A 16,126-nucleotide genomic window follows, 5' to 3' on the forward strand; every position below is an offset into this window, starting at 1 on the left:
GTAATGACTTTTTACAGCGTACAAACAACTTCTATGGATGAATGTAGTCGTGAGAGACGCTTTGTAATGTGCCCCTAATGAGCATGGCCATTAAAATGCCGAACTGATGAACTAAAATATTAGTTGTCACGTTTGAAATGGACCTCTCGGACATGAGCTGCGCGTTCGATCCCAAGATGAAGACCTCCGTGATGATTTACCGGCAAACGCCGGTGAAGTACCAATCAAGCGACCATATAAACAATCTAAACGAAGAAAAGGAAAATTTTCTCAAGTTCGGCAAGGTGCCTAAATTCAAGTTTGCTGGATCCGTGGACTGGTTAGGACCAGCAAACAAAAAGAAAACCGAGATTCGATTTGATTTCCTCCCCGAAGCTCGCTACATTCTGGAGCGCGTGCGGGATAGTTTCGGTAGCGGGGACGTTTTCTTAGACTTGGCGTTTGGAAAAAGGATCTCGCCGGGTCAGGCCTCACACACTGTGCTGCAATATTTAAAGTCGCATGGTTTAGACGGCTCTTTGAACGTCATTTGGGCCAGTGACTTGAATGGTAGCGGTAAAATGTTTTGGCAGGGACCAAGCGTGCGTTACAATCGACCCGAAGCTCGAAAATTCACCTTGTGGCTTAAGCAAAGCAGTGAAAACGTTTATCTTCGCGAACATGGCATAAACAGTTTGATGGATCACGAGATTGGAACGCATTTTGTATCCTTTTAATAACTATTTCGTGGCTTTGATTAATAATGTATGAAAGAAACTATTTAAAAGTCCAATGCAAGGATATCGTCCGGCAGGGAATCTTGATTTCGTTATCAGTTCTAACGGTGTTCATCTTCGCTTAGCTTAGCCAAGCATGTCTTTAGTTTCATGTTGAACAATTAAAGAGGAAAAGCTGTTTTGTTCGTAGTCCGAGACTACGATTTCCTGCTGATAAAAGTGCTTTTGAATTATGTGATAATTATCGACTCTCCGGCATTCAAAATGAAATCAGATGAAATGTCCGCACAGCTCTGCTTGCATTTGTTGTGAGGCACGTTTCATGATCATTGACAGCCATTATTCCGAAGTGGTAGGATATGATGCAAGCACATCACATTTCGTGACGGCGGTTGGATTCTAGTTAATTGATTGTACACGCTCAGCGTTACGTAACCTTCTGCCCACAGTTGTTTATAGGTTGGATAACTTTATCCAGTGGATGAGTCACTATCCAGAGTACATGTACACATTAAACGTTGGCCAAGATTTTCTAACACCATTTTTGACTAGATGTGCATAAAGTGCGCATATTCACAGTATTCAGGGTTTATTCTAGAGGGCGGCCTTACGGGATTTCCGCAATTTGGAAAAAAATGCCCCATAAAATTGACGTCGCCGCTTCAAATGAGGAGCAAAAAAATTAGACCCAAGTACTATTTTTTTGAAACAAAGTATTCGAAATTATCACTGACGAAAACACTGATTCGACGGCTCTATAAACTTTGAACTGAATGTCGCAATTGCCTTTCTCTTCTTCGTTTCACCAAACATCCGGAATTTTGCAGTAATTCGAGCCCAGGCTTTTGAGTTGCCCAGAATGTTCCAAAATGGTGGCTAAGCGTCCGGTGAGACCGACCCATGTAGAATGTCAAAAAGCATTCAGTCTTTTTGAATTTGGTGCCAAACATTCTAGTTCATCGAAAATGGCAAAAGTATGTTTTTAGAATCTAATCGTAAACTCGTGATTCGGATGGTTATAAAAACACATGAAATTCGCAACAAATCGTTAATCTCATGCATAGAGCGGTTTTCAAATGAGTGTCGTAAAACCAAAACCAAAGTAATAGGCCATTACGGAGTTCATGTCTGCCTCCTCTTCAAAGCGAGTCTAAGTGCGAAGTTTTTGTGATGGTAATTAGTTCTACTTTACATATGAATGAAAACTAATTTTCATAACAAAAACTTCGCACTTGGACTCGCTTTGAAGAGGAGGCAGACATGAACTCGGAAATGGCCTATTACTTTGGCCAATCAAAAAGGACGGAGACAATCCAGTAAACCAATCAAAATTCAAAGTAATTACACGTAGCCGACACAGAGCGCGGGAAAATGTGCACGCGAGAGCCACTATTGGTTTTGGTTTCACTTCTGATTGGTTGAAAAAGTGTCGTGAGTGAAGTCATGCAAAACCAAAGTGATTTGCTATTAAATTGCTTTCGACATTCAATTGAAAACCGCTCTATGCCGTCATCAGTGGACATGTAAATGAAAATATTGAGAAAAGTTAACGCTTTCAATTTCTGTGTGCTATTTTTATGAACCAGAACAGTGTTTTAAGAATAAAAAGACCTTAACTTATTATGGTTCTATTCGTAACTTTCCATTTCATTTGATAATCCAACTGCAACCAATCTTGATCTTCCGGATAGTAAGTCTGATAATAGTGATGATGAAAATGGTCATATCATGATAAGAACAGCAGCTCCAAGAAAAGATTTCAAACAAAATACCTTGGGGGGACCCCCTTTCTTGAAAAAAGGGCCCCCTAAAATTACAGAAGGGGGCCTACTGGACCCTCATTGGCCAATTTCTAGAATAAACCCTGAGTATTAACGAGAGCAAATATTAAAATCATTGCAGGTGTTTGAAACCGGCTGACGGATAGTGACTTAACCACTGGATCTTAAAGGGTACAAATGTAGTATTATGAGAATTATCTCTTTTATTTCGACCATAAACTTACTAAATCAATTTTCATTGACCGCTTCATTCTTTAATTGCTTCTGGATCACCGCAGTGAGAGAAACATCGGTTAAATTTTAAAAGGAAATGAGCCACACTTAGTAATTACGGAGTTCATCCAAGATGCAAGAAAATATTTTGAAAACGTCGGCCCGACGTTTTGAAGTTGGCATTCCTTTTAGTCTTGGCTACGCGTAACGAAAAACACTTAAGAATGGTTTCTGTGAGCTAAAATAGCAGTTTTGAAGAAACTTTGGCCATTAATTTTCGTTTGCCATCGGTAAACAGGTCTCATTTGCTTTCCAGATTTTTACTAACAATCCATGACACTGCCCCTGTAAACAACAGGGACCAGGCCCCAGTTTTTCGACTTGTGGATTGTCCCTGTAGAAAAAAAAGTGGGGTGGCTATAGCCCTTCCAGACCCTCCCTCTTCGCGGCCTCTGTGTCACTTTCATTTTGCGGATTGGCGATTTTTTGAGGTTTGTGAGAACAAGCGGCAAGACTATTTTCAACGTTTGTTATATTTTTTGGTAAAAAAACCCCTCAATCATCGAGAACAGGTTGAAAAAATGTGGCATCTTGGAGGCCTTAGAAAATGATGTCCCTGCGGATGACCCGTTGGAGCAAGGTTAATGTGACCTTTTGATTGACTGCTCCCGATCTGAGTTCGTTTCTTATGCCTCAGAGACTGGAAAAGTATTCACTTAACCTTCTATCATTTCGTTGTGTTTGTAGCAAGCTCCGATTAGGTTTTCTCAATGCAAATATCAATATCAATTTATGACATAGTAAAAAAATCCGCAAAAATTAAACCCCGAAAAATAAAAGTGCTAGACGGTATGTTCGTGTGACAATTGTCCCCTCTTACTGCTAGCACTGGAATTGCCTGAATACTGCATTCCCGCAATTACAGTGAAGGAGAAGATGAGATGTTAACCTCGGTAAATAAACTCTACTGAGCTATAGGAGACAACAGACCCTTCTCCAAAATGGCGGCCGAAAATTCAAATAAGTTAACATTTAAAACTGACACCAGAAATAGAAAGAGCACCTTACTTCAGTAATCCTGCAAAGTTTCAGCATATCAGGTGTAATATCAGCTGAGAAAATGAAAGTTGAAAAATGAAAAATTTGCAGACGTTTGTATGACTGGGAGTATGACGTACAAACGCATGTAAATTTCTCAAATTTCAACTTACGTTTCCTCAGCTGATATTACACCCAACACATTGAAACTTTGCGGGGCATTAAGTAAAGGTTATCTTTCTGTTTCTAGTATCAGTTTTTCTGAACGTAGTTTAATGGCCTAGCTATAGCTCAGCTAGTAGTAGAGCACCGGAACTGAGGTCATTGATTCGACTACTAGAGCAAAGAAGCACTCAGATTTTTTCGAAGCATCCACGAGTCACCTTCGATAAAAAGATGCATTTCCAACCTCGTTTCCAGGACCTCTCCCTTAGCCCCGAAGCCAATGGAGAGGTCCTTTATGTCATCATCAGTGTCGAAGCCGTCAGTTCGAACGTGTTTGGAAGAGTTCACACGACGAAGATCGCTTGGACTCATGATCCTGGAACTGTACTTCTTTTGCCTAGATTTTTTACCTTTTTTCATTCCAATTCTCATTTAACACAGAGCTTTTTGCAAGTTGACCAAATCCGTGATGACACTGTCGAGTCGTGAAGCATACTAGATCAATGACCTCATCAAGGCAGTCTCTTTGCGATTCCGATCTGCATGTCGCAGTCAAACCAATTTTTTTCTCAAAATGGCTTTCTCTAAAGTCCCTTTATCGACGTAATCCCTTTCTGGGGCTAAGCTATTTTCAGTAGGATGCCACAAATGTTTAGTTTTTAATTTCACACTGAGAACGATCATTCTGAACGATGAATGCCTGAAACGGCACTTGTCGTGTTCACCAGCATCGAACAATGGTCGAACAAACCATGTCGTGTCTTTCGTCGCTTTCAGAACCTCGCCCAGTCCGTTATCAAATTTCATTAGATTTCAACTGAGAAGGCTTGAAATGTACTGATAACAATGCAGAACTGTTAATATCGAACCTTAACTGTGTTTGTCAATCCTAGCTTCGGGCTACTAACGATGGTTTACAGCCGTGGTATTCAAACAGGAAAAAGTTCGATTTGCGATCTCCAAAGTCCTACATCGGTATGGTCAACGAGGAAGGATTAGCAGCTGTTAACACCCTTTACCAAGCACAAGTGAAAATGTTGTTTCTCCCCGCTTTGCTTTACTGTGAGTATTTTGGAAGTAATTAATTTTTTTTATAGAATGTTATAGAATCATGTCTTAATGAATAGAAAGACACAGGCAATGAAATCATTAGCGTGCCAGAAGTCGTGATGAGTACCACTTCGGCCGCACCAACACGCAGGGTCTTTAAATAACTAAGGAGAAAGTGCTCCGTTAGTAATTATATCCGCAATTGGTTAGACTTTCAAGTCTTCTCAGATAAGGACTATAAACCGTACTCGTAGGCCCCGTCTCGCAACTTTGTGTGACGTTAAAGATCCCACACACAATTCGATAAGAGCAGGGCAAGGCGTTCCCCGTTTTGTTGTCTCGCCTGAATTCTCCAGCAAAATGGCCAGTTAGAGGGAAAAGAAGGGGATCTATTCGCGTACAATTGGGGTTCGGAGACAGATCCGTTTCACGAAAGGTTTAGAGCCTTTTCGATTCAATTAATTTTAAGAGCCTCGATATTGGTAACAAGGTCCAGTGATTAGAGATCTATATTTGGTCGATTTCAATGTGGGATACCGCCGTGAACATATCCCCCTCTGGGCACCAATTTGTATATGTGTTCGGGGGTGTGAGAAGTGCATAACCCAGAAGTGTAGATCAATGTCATTTGGCCTTGGCTCATCAGTTTACGGTTTTATCTAAATTTAGAATACAGCTCCTGTCAAAGAATGGCGATTGGGCCTGATGATCGCAACCTAGTATCCGCGCGAGACAAAATCGTGCGCGGAATGCAATGCCACTCCGTTTTGTTCCCGCAAAAATATAGCAGTTGCCGTTCTAAAAGTAGACAATCCCGCAAACTTCTGGTGGTGTTGAATTCTTCTCCACTACGCTTTACGGATAGCAAACTGATAAGTTTCTTTTAAACACGACTCCAAGGACTCTAGTTTCAAAGCAATTCAATTCCTCGCGCTTATCTATGCAATTTACGGTAACACATGAGCCCAACAAATTAACCTCAGTGCTCCCTACTGAGTGGCTTCATAGCTCAACTGGTAGAGCATTGCACCGCGCGGGCCATAAATCAACGGGAAAAAACGAGGATCCGTAACTTACAGTACGGACCGAGAAAACGAGGTTAGTAAGATATATATTATATCTCTGAGGTTAACCGGCTTGCGGGCAAGGAAACTAGTCAAAGTGAAGCGGAAGGTTCAACTGCCACAAAGAATGCCGTGCCAAAATCCCAAAAACTAAATCCTCTTGGCGTTAAGTTTGAAATAGTTGCTTGCAAGATTCAAACAGTTTTCAGTACAAGTTTATGCAACAGAAATGACATGAAAAACTCGCTAGATGATGTTTTGTCGAAATTTTAAATTTAGCGAGCTGTACAGCGGGCCGTACTGTAGAATACGGCGCGCTAATTTAGCCAATTACAGCGCGCGTACTATCTGAGAGATATAATAAGAGACAATAATTCCTACATTGTCCTGATAAGTGCGAGGATAACTTCGTCCTTTAATCTAATTAAATCTAGCGAGCATTATCAACGGATAGTAAGTCCAACTGCAGTTCAAACCTGAGAAAATTGAACTTCCAATTCTTGTATTGCAGATACCGCATGTATGTCGACTAGAATGTCATTTAAGGAACTCTTCGAGCACCTTGCTGTCTACATAAATGATCCAGAGCAGCGCTGGAAACAAGTCGTACGCGCAAAACGGTGCCTACCGGACTGTAGCGAAGTGGGCGGCTGTGGTTATGATCAGTGCTACTTCGAAGGTAAGTCCTTTGATGCTTCAGCTAAATGGAACAGTTGAGACCAACAAGGAAACAAAAAAGGCATAAATAATGAGTCTTACTACGTAAAAACAATGCCAGTGGCGAGTGAAACCATAGGCATTCCAGATTCTTGGCCCCTACGGACCATGAATCACGTGACAGTATGCCTTGGGTGACCAAAACCGCCATTATGAAGGAACAGAAAATCGGAAAAGGACATCAAAATCCCAGCACTACGGAGTTTTTGTTCAACAAATAACGCTTATTTATTGAAAAAAATTTTGAGGCATCCGTAAGCAATCGGCTCGATGCAATTTCGAAGGGCGTATCTTCTAGGCATCTCGAATAAATAACAAAGTAAAAGCCGTATATAAAGAGATGATAACTCCTAAAATTTGAACATTGGCGCAGCGTTAGAGCAAACTCGAGGGACAAATGCTTGAAAACTGACCAAGTAGTGGTTCCATGAATGATGTTCATTTCCGTACAAAACAAACTGGAAACAAAAGAAAGAGCTGAGTAAATTGAAAAAACGAGGGTGTTTGTACATGTACAAACTGTTTTGTGGATACAAGAAAGTAAAGTTTTATAAGAGTATTTATTACCAGACGAATAGTATAATATAAGGCTGAGATTGGTGAATTTTCGTTGGTTTTAGATAGAGCTGGGGTTTCTCCTTCGTGTTTTGTATGAACTCATTTGCGCGCAACACCATGGCAACGTGTTATGGCTTCTTCACCAAAACGCCATTGTTGCGGATATTATTGGCGACTTTTTCGGAGACCTACTTCCTGAAAATATACCCAGCAAAAACCTTCATTGAAACTCATATATTCCAGCAGCCGAACTGGGTGTTTCCGTCTCTGTAATCCTTATATTCTCTTGTTACAGGTTACACTTCAGAAATTTACTCTGACAAACAAAGCCTTTTAATCTATCTTTTTTCAACATGCAGGAGCTGTCATGATTTTGCGCCAGGTCAACGAGATCGACTTCAAGCTTTTGTACTCGGGCAAAATTTGTTGTGATGAACTCCAAAGGGTGAAGCGTATCGCTCGACAAGATTGCGTCAAGTTGCCGCACTTCCTAAAAGACATCGTAACCTATAGAAAAATACTGAATCAAATTGCTCTTACAAATGGACTAATACAGAAAATCAATCTTCCTCTTTCTTGTCGCAATACTCCTCGGAAGAAAGTCAGGAAAAAGAATAACTGTTGCGCATCAACTGATGACATATTGCCCTCTAAGGCTTTGAGCTGTCCTTCGAGAACATGCAGTGGTTTTCAGTTTGGAACTGCGCTTCAGCCAAGGATTCTCTCACGGCGCTCCAGGGCGTATAGGCGTCTTTGCACAAGTGTGGCTTCCTTTTCTCCGTTGCCGGCTTCTTAGCGGGAAGAAGGAGGTCGAAAGTACTGACTGTGTGAAGTTGCGCCAGCGTGTATATCTTTAACGTGTCGACATTCAAAGAGAGTAGGAAAAGGCAAGACGAAAAAACAGGCCCGATGTATTTGCATTAAGGCTGAGATGGTCATTTAGCAATAAAGAGTCTGCCTTATTTTAATTAAATAAGTCTATTAAATAAATAAGTCTAGAGATCTCTATTTTCAATGGCTCGATGTTTTTTTCGCAAGTTTCGTTCAGGGATTGCTCAGATCAGGAGAAAATTTGGGAGAGAGAAAGGCAATCGCCTAGTCTAGCCCTTGGGATATGTTAATTTCACGAAAATGGAAGTCGAAGGTCAGAAAAATTCAAACTGGCGTTCCGAGTGGAATTACGGTTTGTTGACAAAATGAGTTTCAGAAGCAAGGAAAAGCCAAAGCCTCGAGTGGGAGAAATCGATAGATTCTACAATTTCGTGTGAATCAAATGGCTTGTTGGATAAAGAATACGACTCCGAAAGCCTTTACACAGCGCCACTGAGATAAGTTCGTATGACGCTTGCTTAACGCGGACGTCTCGGGGAACAGACTTCCCATCTAAAAAACACTTTTGTGAAATTCACATATCCTGGACAACGCCTTCAAGTTTCACTGCCTCTCTCTTCCTCATATTCTCTCGCTCAGATTAAAGGAGAAATATTCTTGCCCAATTTTTTGTCAATTTTGCTGACAAACATTTGAATGAGACAAAACGTTAACATAAAGTTAATAGACCGGTTTCATCTGAATGCCAAAAGCAATAAGTTCTTTTCAGTGTATGCGGCGATTAAAGACTGCCCTGAAGTTTTGCGCGTGATGCGCATGTACCCAAAAGAGAAAATCAAAACCATTTGTCACTTGTCTACACATGTTTTTTCCGGTTTTAACGCAGGCTGCATGCATTCACACCTTGCTTTGTGATTGGCTCATTTGCAAGTCTGCACCTGTTTTGATTGGCTCAGTTGTTATTTTGATTTATGACACTGACTTAAAACTCGCGTCTAGAGTAATCTGAAGCCTTGGTTTCGTTAAAGTTTTAATTTTACTAGCATCGCCTTGCAAGAAGGAATATCGCAATAACAACAACAACAACAACAACAACGTTTGGTCAGTACTCTGACACGGTAGACTACAAAACAAGCGCCGAACACACAATCGAACTTGGCAATGAACTCATGGCTTCTCTGTCGGTGGCTGGAGACCGTGAGCAATGCGGATATGACCCACAATAGTAAATTGGCCTGGAAGACCATAAACAAACTGAATACTGACAAGAACCCGGAAACCACAGCAGCAACAGTAACACCTTGAATCAAGTCGCCCATCAATTACTTATGAACGGAAAGTTGCTGCATAAAGAACGAGGGTACCTCAACAAGATGAAGGATAAGATGAGCGCGGTCCTTCAGGAGTCAGGCGCAATGTTGCTTCCCTTCTCCAAGGAGGAATTGGAGAATGGCCGTAAACATCTGTAGGCTGGAAAAGCATCAGGGCTAGCTGGCATCACCACTGAGATGATCCAGCATTTTGGATCAAGATCTCGTAACTGGATACTATTGCTGTTCAACAGCTGTGCCGTGGAATGCCATATACCCAAGATCTGGAGACGGGCCAAAGTCATCGCTCTCCTGAAACCGGAGAAAGATGCCTCACTCCCAACAAGCTATCGCTCGATATCCATCCTTTGTATACTCTACAAGCTATATGAACGTCTTATTTTGGCACGAATATCGCCAACAGTTGAAGATCAGCTTTCGGTAGACCAATCTGGTCTCAGCGAGGGGCGTCCGTGTGCTAGTCAAGTACTGAAACTAACCCGGTACATAGAGGATGGGTTCCAAACCAGGAAGATCACCGGGGCTGTATTTATAGATCTCACAGCAGCCTACGACACCATCAACCACCGAGCGCTGCTCCTGAAAGTCGGTCAAGTGATTAAAAACAGTAAGATTGTTCATATTATGGAATCTATATTACGGAATAGAAGATTCTTTGTCGAAATGGATGGTAAACAAAGTCGGTCGAGGTTACAGAAGAACGGCTTACCACAAGGCTCTGTCTTGGCACCGACTTTGTTTCATATTTACACTAATAACCTGCCGACATTCGCTGACATCCGTAGATTCTTCTCCGCGTATGATCTGTGTCTTGTGACACAAGGCAAAAGCTCCGAAGAGATAGAGACAAGACTATCCTGTGCCTTAGAAACCTTATCTTGCTACCACCAAAATCCCAATCCTGGGAAAACAAAGGTTTGTTGTTTCCATCTTAACAACCGTAACGCCGCCAGGACCCTGAAGATTCAATGGGAAGGCAAAGAACTGGAAAACACACCATACCCAGTTTAAGTAACACTGGACAGGACTTTGTCGTTCAAGAGCCACATCGAGAATCTCCGAAAGAAGATTTCCCCTCGAAACAACTTAATTGGCATATTGGCCAATTCGAGCTGGGGAGCAGACAGGGGCACCCAACGAGAATATAGTTCAAAACCACTTAGAGATAGCATCGTTTATCGTATTTTAGTATTTAAACGGTAGATATAGGAATATTTTTATCCCCTAAAAATTTTTTATCTGTTCGGATTTCCTAGCTGAAAGTCTAGTGATCAGAAAATTATAGGGATCAAAAGTTACCTTTTCGAAAATTTCAGCCAGAAAAAAGGCTCCCGAAAATTCTAGGTGTTTTTTTTAGGGTAAAAATCCGTAAAAAATGGCTACTTATACCATTTTTCAGATGTTCGAAAATCCTAGGAGAAGCAGGCAAGCAAGAAATTTTACAACAAATGTACCGAAAATTCTAGATCTCAAATTGTCTTCCGAACAGATATTTTCCGAAAATTGACGTTGGGTCCCCCTGAGCAGACCCACATACGCTCCGAACAACATCGTTAGCGTTGTGTTACTCGACGGCTGAGTATTGTGGTACCGCTCAGCACATGCTCACCGTGTTAATGTCGAGCTTAATAGAGCCTGTCGCACCATAACCGGTACGCTGAAAAACACCCCTCTACCTGCTCTTTACAGACTGAGCGGTATATCTCCACCAGAAGTTCGTCGGGAGACAATTGCGAGAGTGGAACGCAGCAAACAACCAAGCGACCCAGGCACCCCCTTCACGATCACCAGGAGGCACCTGTTATAATTACATAATTCACTTTTAGCTACAGCATATCATTGTAAAGTCATTAGACAGTTCTCGTTTATGAAACATAGGATATGTATTTTTTATCTTATGGTTTATTAAAGACATCATCAACAACAACAACAACAACAACACCTAGACGCCTCCAATCCCGTCGGAGCTCTTCCACAGTCGACGAGCTCACTGGGACTCCACCACCTACGTATAGACTACGGAAGTGGAAAGAAGCAGACCCGCATTTTGCTAACGGAGCACTGCCAGAACCCAGTGACAGCCTTCCATCGGGCTCAGACTTTCCGCGTATTGAGTGGGTTACTCTCAATAGGGCAAGGGCAAAAGTGGGTAAAACTGGCGATAACATGCTCAAGTGGTGTTATGCTGCAACTGCAGAATGCCCACGTGGGGCTGAGACACAGACGTCTTGCCCATGGGGACCATCCTGCACTGACGATGAGCTTAGGGTCGTCAACGACACCGCACGCCGTTGGCTCGAGAGATGGAGCGGCAAGATATGAAGATGACCTTGAGGGTGAAACCTTCCAGTCTCGTTCCCAGAGCAGCGCCCGTTCCGCTGAACAGGGGTAACGGAGGCTCTGGGAAGGAGATTGGTCACCTTCATGTTCTCCAGCGTTCTACCCTGGTCCCAGAGGTTTTTCTTGAGCCGCGAGAGAGCCTCGAAGCGGCGAGAAGAGAAAGACCTCTGGTCACCTTCGCGACTAGTCTTCGCAGCTTCGCGGCTCACACGTACGCGGCTCTCACGCGGCTAAAAAAACCTTTGAGACCTGGGTACCAGCGTTCTGAAAGCCTCACCAATCTCCATGGACAGCGGTCTACGCCATCACAAATTAGATCCCTTATGTATGGGGAGATATATTGTATAGTTAAAATCCAAGATGGGCGCCAAAGTTACTCGGTTAACTCGATTGGTGAAAAGACCTCTTGAATCACGCTGGAAGGTCGACAGAATGCTAGAAAAGAAACCCATACCAGCTCCGAGACATCCCAGCTCTCAGAATGCCATGGATGAAGAGCGCAAACGTAAGCATAAACTTCGTGTTACACTATTTCTGCAGACCCGCGGGCTTAGGAGACTTGTGTAATACATGAATCAAACAGATAGGTCCAGCCATAGTTAATGCATAGAGATGGTTATGAAACTGTACAAGTTCCTTTGTTTCATGTTTTTGTCCGTATTTTTGGCCTTGACCCTGCACAAAACACACCATTTTTCGAGAAGATAACCAATCAAATCCTTCGATTAAATTATGCGCAACTAATTTGCGAACCCGTGCGAAGCGAAAACAAAAGATTGTGCAGGGTCACGGTCAATTCAACATCGATTGCAACAACATTGTTATCGCTTTTGAAAGTTCTAAGGTTTCATAACCAGTCCCTCGATTAACTATGGTCCAGCATAATGCACCAGTCAAAGTAAATCTCCGCTCCCCCCAACCAGGCCTGGCCCATTGCGGGGAATGAAATTTGCAGTCTGTGAAACTGAGAAAATGGCATCCATGTCCAATTAGCGAATCCCGTAACAATACTTTGCATTCAATTTAATGTATTCATTTCACAAGCAGGATAAAATATTCGTGTCGGCCCGCCATTGTAAACGCCCATACAGATCTCCCGCTCATATTTTATCTACTACTTAAAAAATCACCATTCTTTCAACAGCAAATTTTGTTAAAGACCCACTCTCAACTGACAGGCTTTTCAATCGTTTGTTTTTGTTATGGGAATTCGCATTGCTTATCATTGCGCTCTAATTGGATGAATTTCAGCTTTGGCGAGATTTTCATGTATGAAAATTGTTTAGCGGCATACAGTGCCTGTGGGTGCCATGTTGCTGTGGGGGTAAGTTTTCAATCTGCACAACGCACTGAATGATCAGTCTGCAGAACACGATGTAGCAGCTATTACTGCAAGGATATGTCCCACATTCACAAACTCTGGAAACATATTACATAGATCATTCCCTGCATTGTCCCCAGCATTTCTGAAATCAGAGTTGCCCAAAATTTGGGGGGGCTGCAGTGAAGTCCCTGCTTACTCCCCGATCTTGTAGGTGAAGATCGTGAATCTTTGGGGACTCCCCACCTGCTGGGGGACCAAAGTTTTAATTTCCATGCTATGTCTTGGGTCGGGGTGGGCGGGGATTTACTTTGACTGGTTCATAAGTGATGAGAAATACGTCGATTTTAATAACCATCCTGGGGTGTCGTCTTCTCTATCTTCTTCTTTAACATCATCTGTATTCAGAGAGGGGAGCTCGACTGTCCTCATTAAGGACAGGGTAAGCAGTTGCCACTTTGCTACAGCTGTTTTCTAACATAAGAGAATGAAAAATTTATTTTGTCTTATCATGCCAACTCTGCAATCAATAATAACATGGATCATATCCTTGATATCTTTGGTTATTGAAATGGCCGAGACAGCTATTTTCTTTTTTAGATTAATTTGTAAGAACATTTTCACTTCATATGTAGGCCAATGTTAGTGCATTGTAGGACCCTCTTTTCAATTAGACTGTTTCGTAAAAATTAGGGCAACGTGCAAGGATTTAATTTGGGCGAATGGTTAACTGCACCCTCTGGCAAAAATTGCCCTTACAGTTATGGGCCTTCAATGGGTCTACAATGGGTAATTTCCTTCTGTTCTCTGCAAATTGGAAGTTGTGTATTTTCCTTTCTGTGCTAATGTATTTTATGATAGTACCGCCTCAATAATGATACGTGCGTGGGTGAAAGGTAGATTCAAAGGTCGGCCCTATTAATCACTCACTGAAAAACTACGTCCCCATTGACCCTTTGACGTCCAAACCGGCCTAAACCGGCCAGACTTAGTATTTTACTCTGTCTAATGCCAGTCGATTTTACTCGTCAATGGGAAGCCCCTGGGAGTCAATGGGTTAATGGTTTTTCTCAGATGTAATCTACACATTTTGGTTTTTGTTGAGAGGGAAAACTGGAGTACGTAGAGAAACACAATACAGTTTCCCAACTTGTTTTATATTATGGACTTAAAGATCTACAACGGTGATGGTTGACAAAAACGTCTCCTTAAAATGTGCCATAAAATTCTGAAAATAAGCCCCCCAAAGCGGTTTAACGCAAAAAACCCTCTGTTAAATTGCCCCTCCCAATATGAGCCCCCCAGGAGCTTGCACTTGGAAAATTGCCCTCAAACACAAAGTAAAACAAAGCAAAAATGATAAATTCACTTCCAACTATAAGGCTAGCCCGATCGACTTGGAAAGGCAAATTTCCCTCTGTAGATAGGCCCCTCCGAATTTAAGCCCCTCCAGAAATAAGCCCCTCGAAAAGGGCCTTTGAAAAATATAAACCCCTGGGCTTATTTTCGGAATTTCACGGTAGCTTGGCTCTATCACATATCTTTTGTAATTGTTCAGTCTCATTCACGTCCTACAATATAGGTGAAGTATCCTAACAATAAATATGATATGAGCGGTTTCAGAGTGAAAATAGAGAATGAAAGATTCTCTATTGCATGCTTACATTGTTGTCAAAACCTCAAATTTGGAGATTTTGCGTCATTGTTATGCAGAGGACCGCAAACATACGTGCTAAAATCTGTGCTGCACATGCATCACGATTATTTATGCTCTTTTAACCAATGATATTATTGTTTTGTGGCGTTGTCGTAGCGGTAGCTGTTGTGGATTCTATAACTCCCTATTATCATGATCCTGGCCTTCCAACCCCTTTTTTGCTTACATGATTTTTTTGTCTTACTTGCTGCACTTGTGTCTCCCATACGAAACATGTTCTATCTAAATGTGATCATATTGTGTCTCAGGTAATAAATCGCTGTTTCAGCAACAGAACCAGAAAGATGATCATTTTTTGGGGAAGCTGAAGGATTTCAAAATCGATTCACTGGAACCACAAGGATCAGTGGTAACGTGATAAAAAAAAATAATGACCTTTATTGTAGTGTTAAGTGTATCTATCACTGGAGGCCTTATGCGTCCCATGACACAAAAAGGACTGATGCTGATGATGTATTTATCATTGAGGCCCTTATATTATTGAGGACATTGTGCAGAAATCAAATTAAGTCAACACAATCAAAATTGCCATAGGTACTTACATGATGTAGTTTTTGTGGGAGAGGGGAAAACTGAAGTACCCAGAGAAAACCCTCTTGGAACAGAGTAGAAGACCATCACACTCAACCCACATATGACGTTAAGTCTGGGAATCGAACCTGGGGCACATTTGTAGGAGGCGAGTGCTCTCACCTCTGTGCCATCCCTGCTTCCATAACTCGTATAGAAACCTTGGCTAATTCAATCAAACTTGTTATTTAAGTGGCAGTTTGTCCTTGTGGATTATTTGTTGTAATAATTATTACAGTAGTTGTGAGCAGCTACAAAATCCTGAATTCTTGTTTTATTAAGGAAAAGAGTAGTTATGTGAACCCTTGAAATGTAATATTTTGTTTTGATAATATTAGTCAAAGCAAGTGAACAGAACTAGAAGTTATCTAGACCCCCTTTGAGCGACAGTATCTGTTCTTCGTCGTAAACTTCTTTACAACACAAACGTTTCTTTATCCCATTGACACTTCAAACGTCGTAAAGTCGTCTGGCGTTAGACCGAGTAAAATCTGTCAAGTGTTACTCCCAAGGGTCTTTGGGTTTGTGAGACCAGATCATGAATAGTCAGATGTGTCAAACTAGTTTCATCATTGGTCGAATGTTTTCGCTTGAGGGTGAGACGTAGATTTTACTGTGTTTAAGGTGAGAAGATTTTACTCATCAATTAGCCAATATCAAAAATACCACAATACTCTTTGTTTGTCCCTCCAAAATTTTGCATAAGCATTGTTT

The 16,126-nt window shown here is 41.7% G+C and overlaps 2 protein-coding genes across 2 annotated transcripts in view; both read left to right on the top strand.

Moving 5' to 3' along the window:
- The first annotated feature begins 28 nt into the window (after positions 1-28).
- LOC138050595 (microtubule-associated tyrosine carboxypeptidase-like) lies at positions 29-8,971 on the top strand. The gene is made up of 4 exons (XM_068896911.1): positions 29-704; positions 4,807-4,975; positions 6,539-6,706; positions 7,662-8,971. The coding sequence occupies exons 1-4, from the start codon at positions 138-140 to the stop codon at positions 8,096-8,098; spliced, it is 1,341 nt and encodes a 446-aa protein (XP_068753012.1). The 5' UTR covers positions 29-137; the 3' UTR covers positions 8,099-8,971.
- A 3,172-nt stretch (positions 8,972-12,143) lies between these two features.
- LOC138052376 (NADH dehydrogenase [ubiquinone] 1 alpha subcomplex assembly factor 4-like) overlaps positions 12,144-16,126 on the top strand; it is a 5,524-nt gene continuing 1,541 nt past the window's right edge. Inside the window, exons 1-2 of the mRNA XM_068898854.1 lie at positions 12,144-12,309; positions 15,091-15,191. Of these exons, the coding sequence (XP_068754955.1) occupies positions 12,165-12,309; positions 15,091-15,191 (246 nt within the window). The 5' untranslated portion in view covers positions 12,144-12,164. The remainder of the gene's footprint in view (positions 12,310-15,090; positions 15,192-16,126) is intronic.

Source organism: Montipora capricornis, chromosome 6 (assembly GCF_036669925.1).
Source record: "Montipora capricornis isolate CH-2021 chromosome 6, ASM3666992v2, whole genome shotgun sequence".
Lineage (NCBI taxonomy): Eukaryota > Metazoa > Cnidaria > Anthozoa > Scleractinia > Acroporidae > Montipora > Montipora capricornis.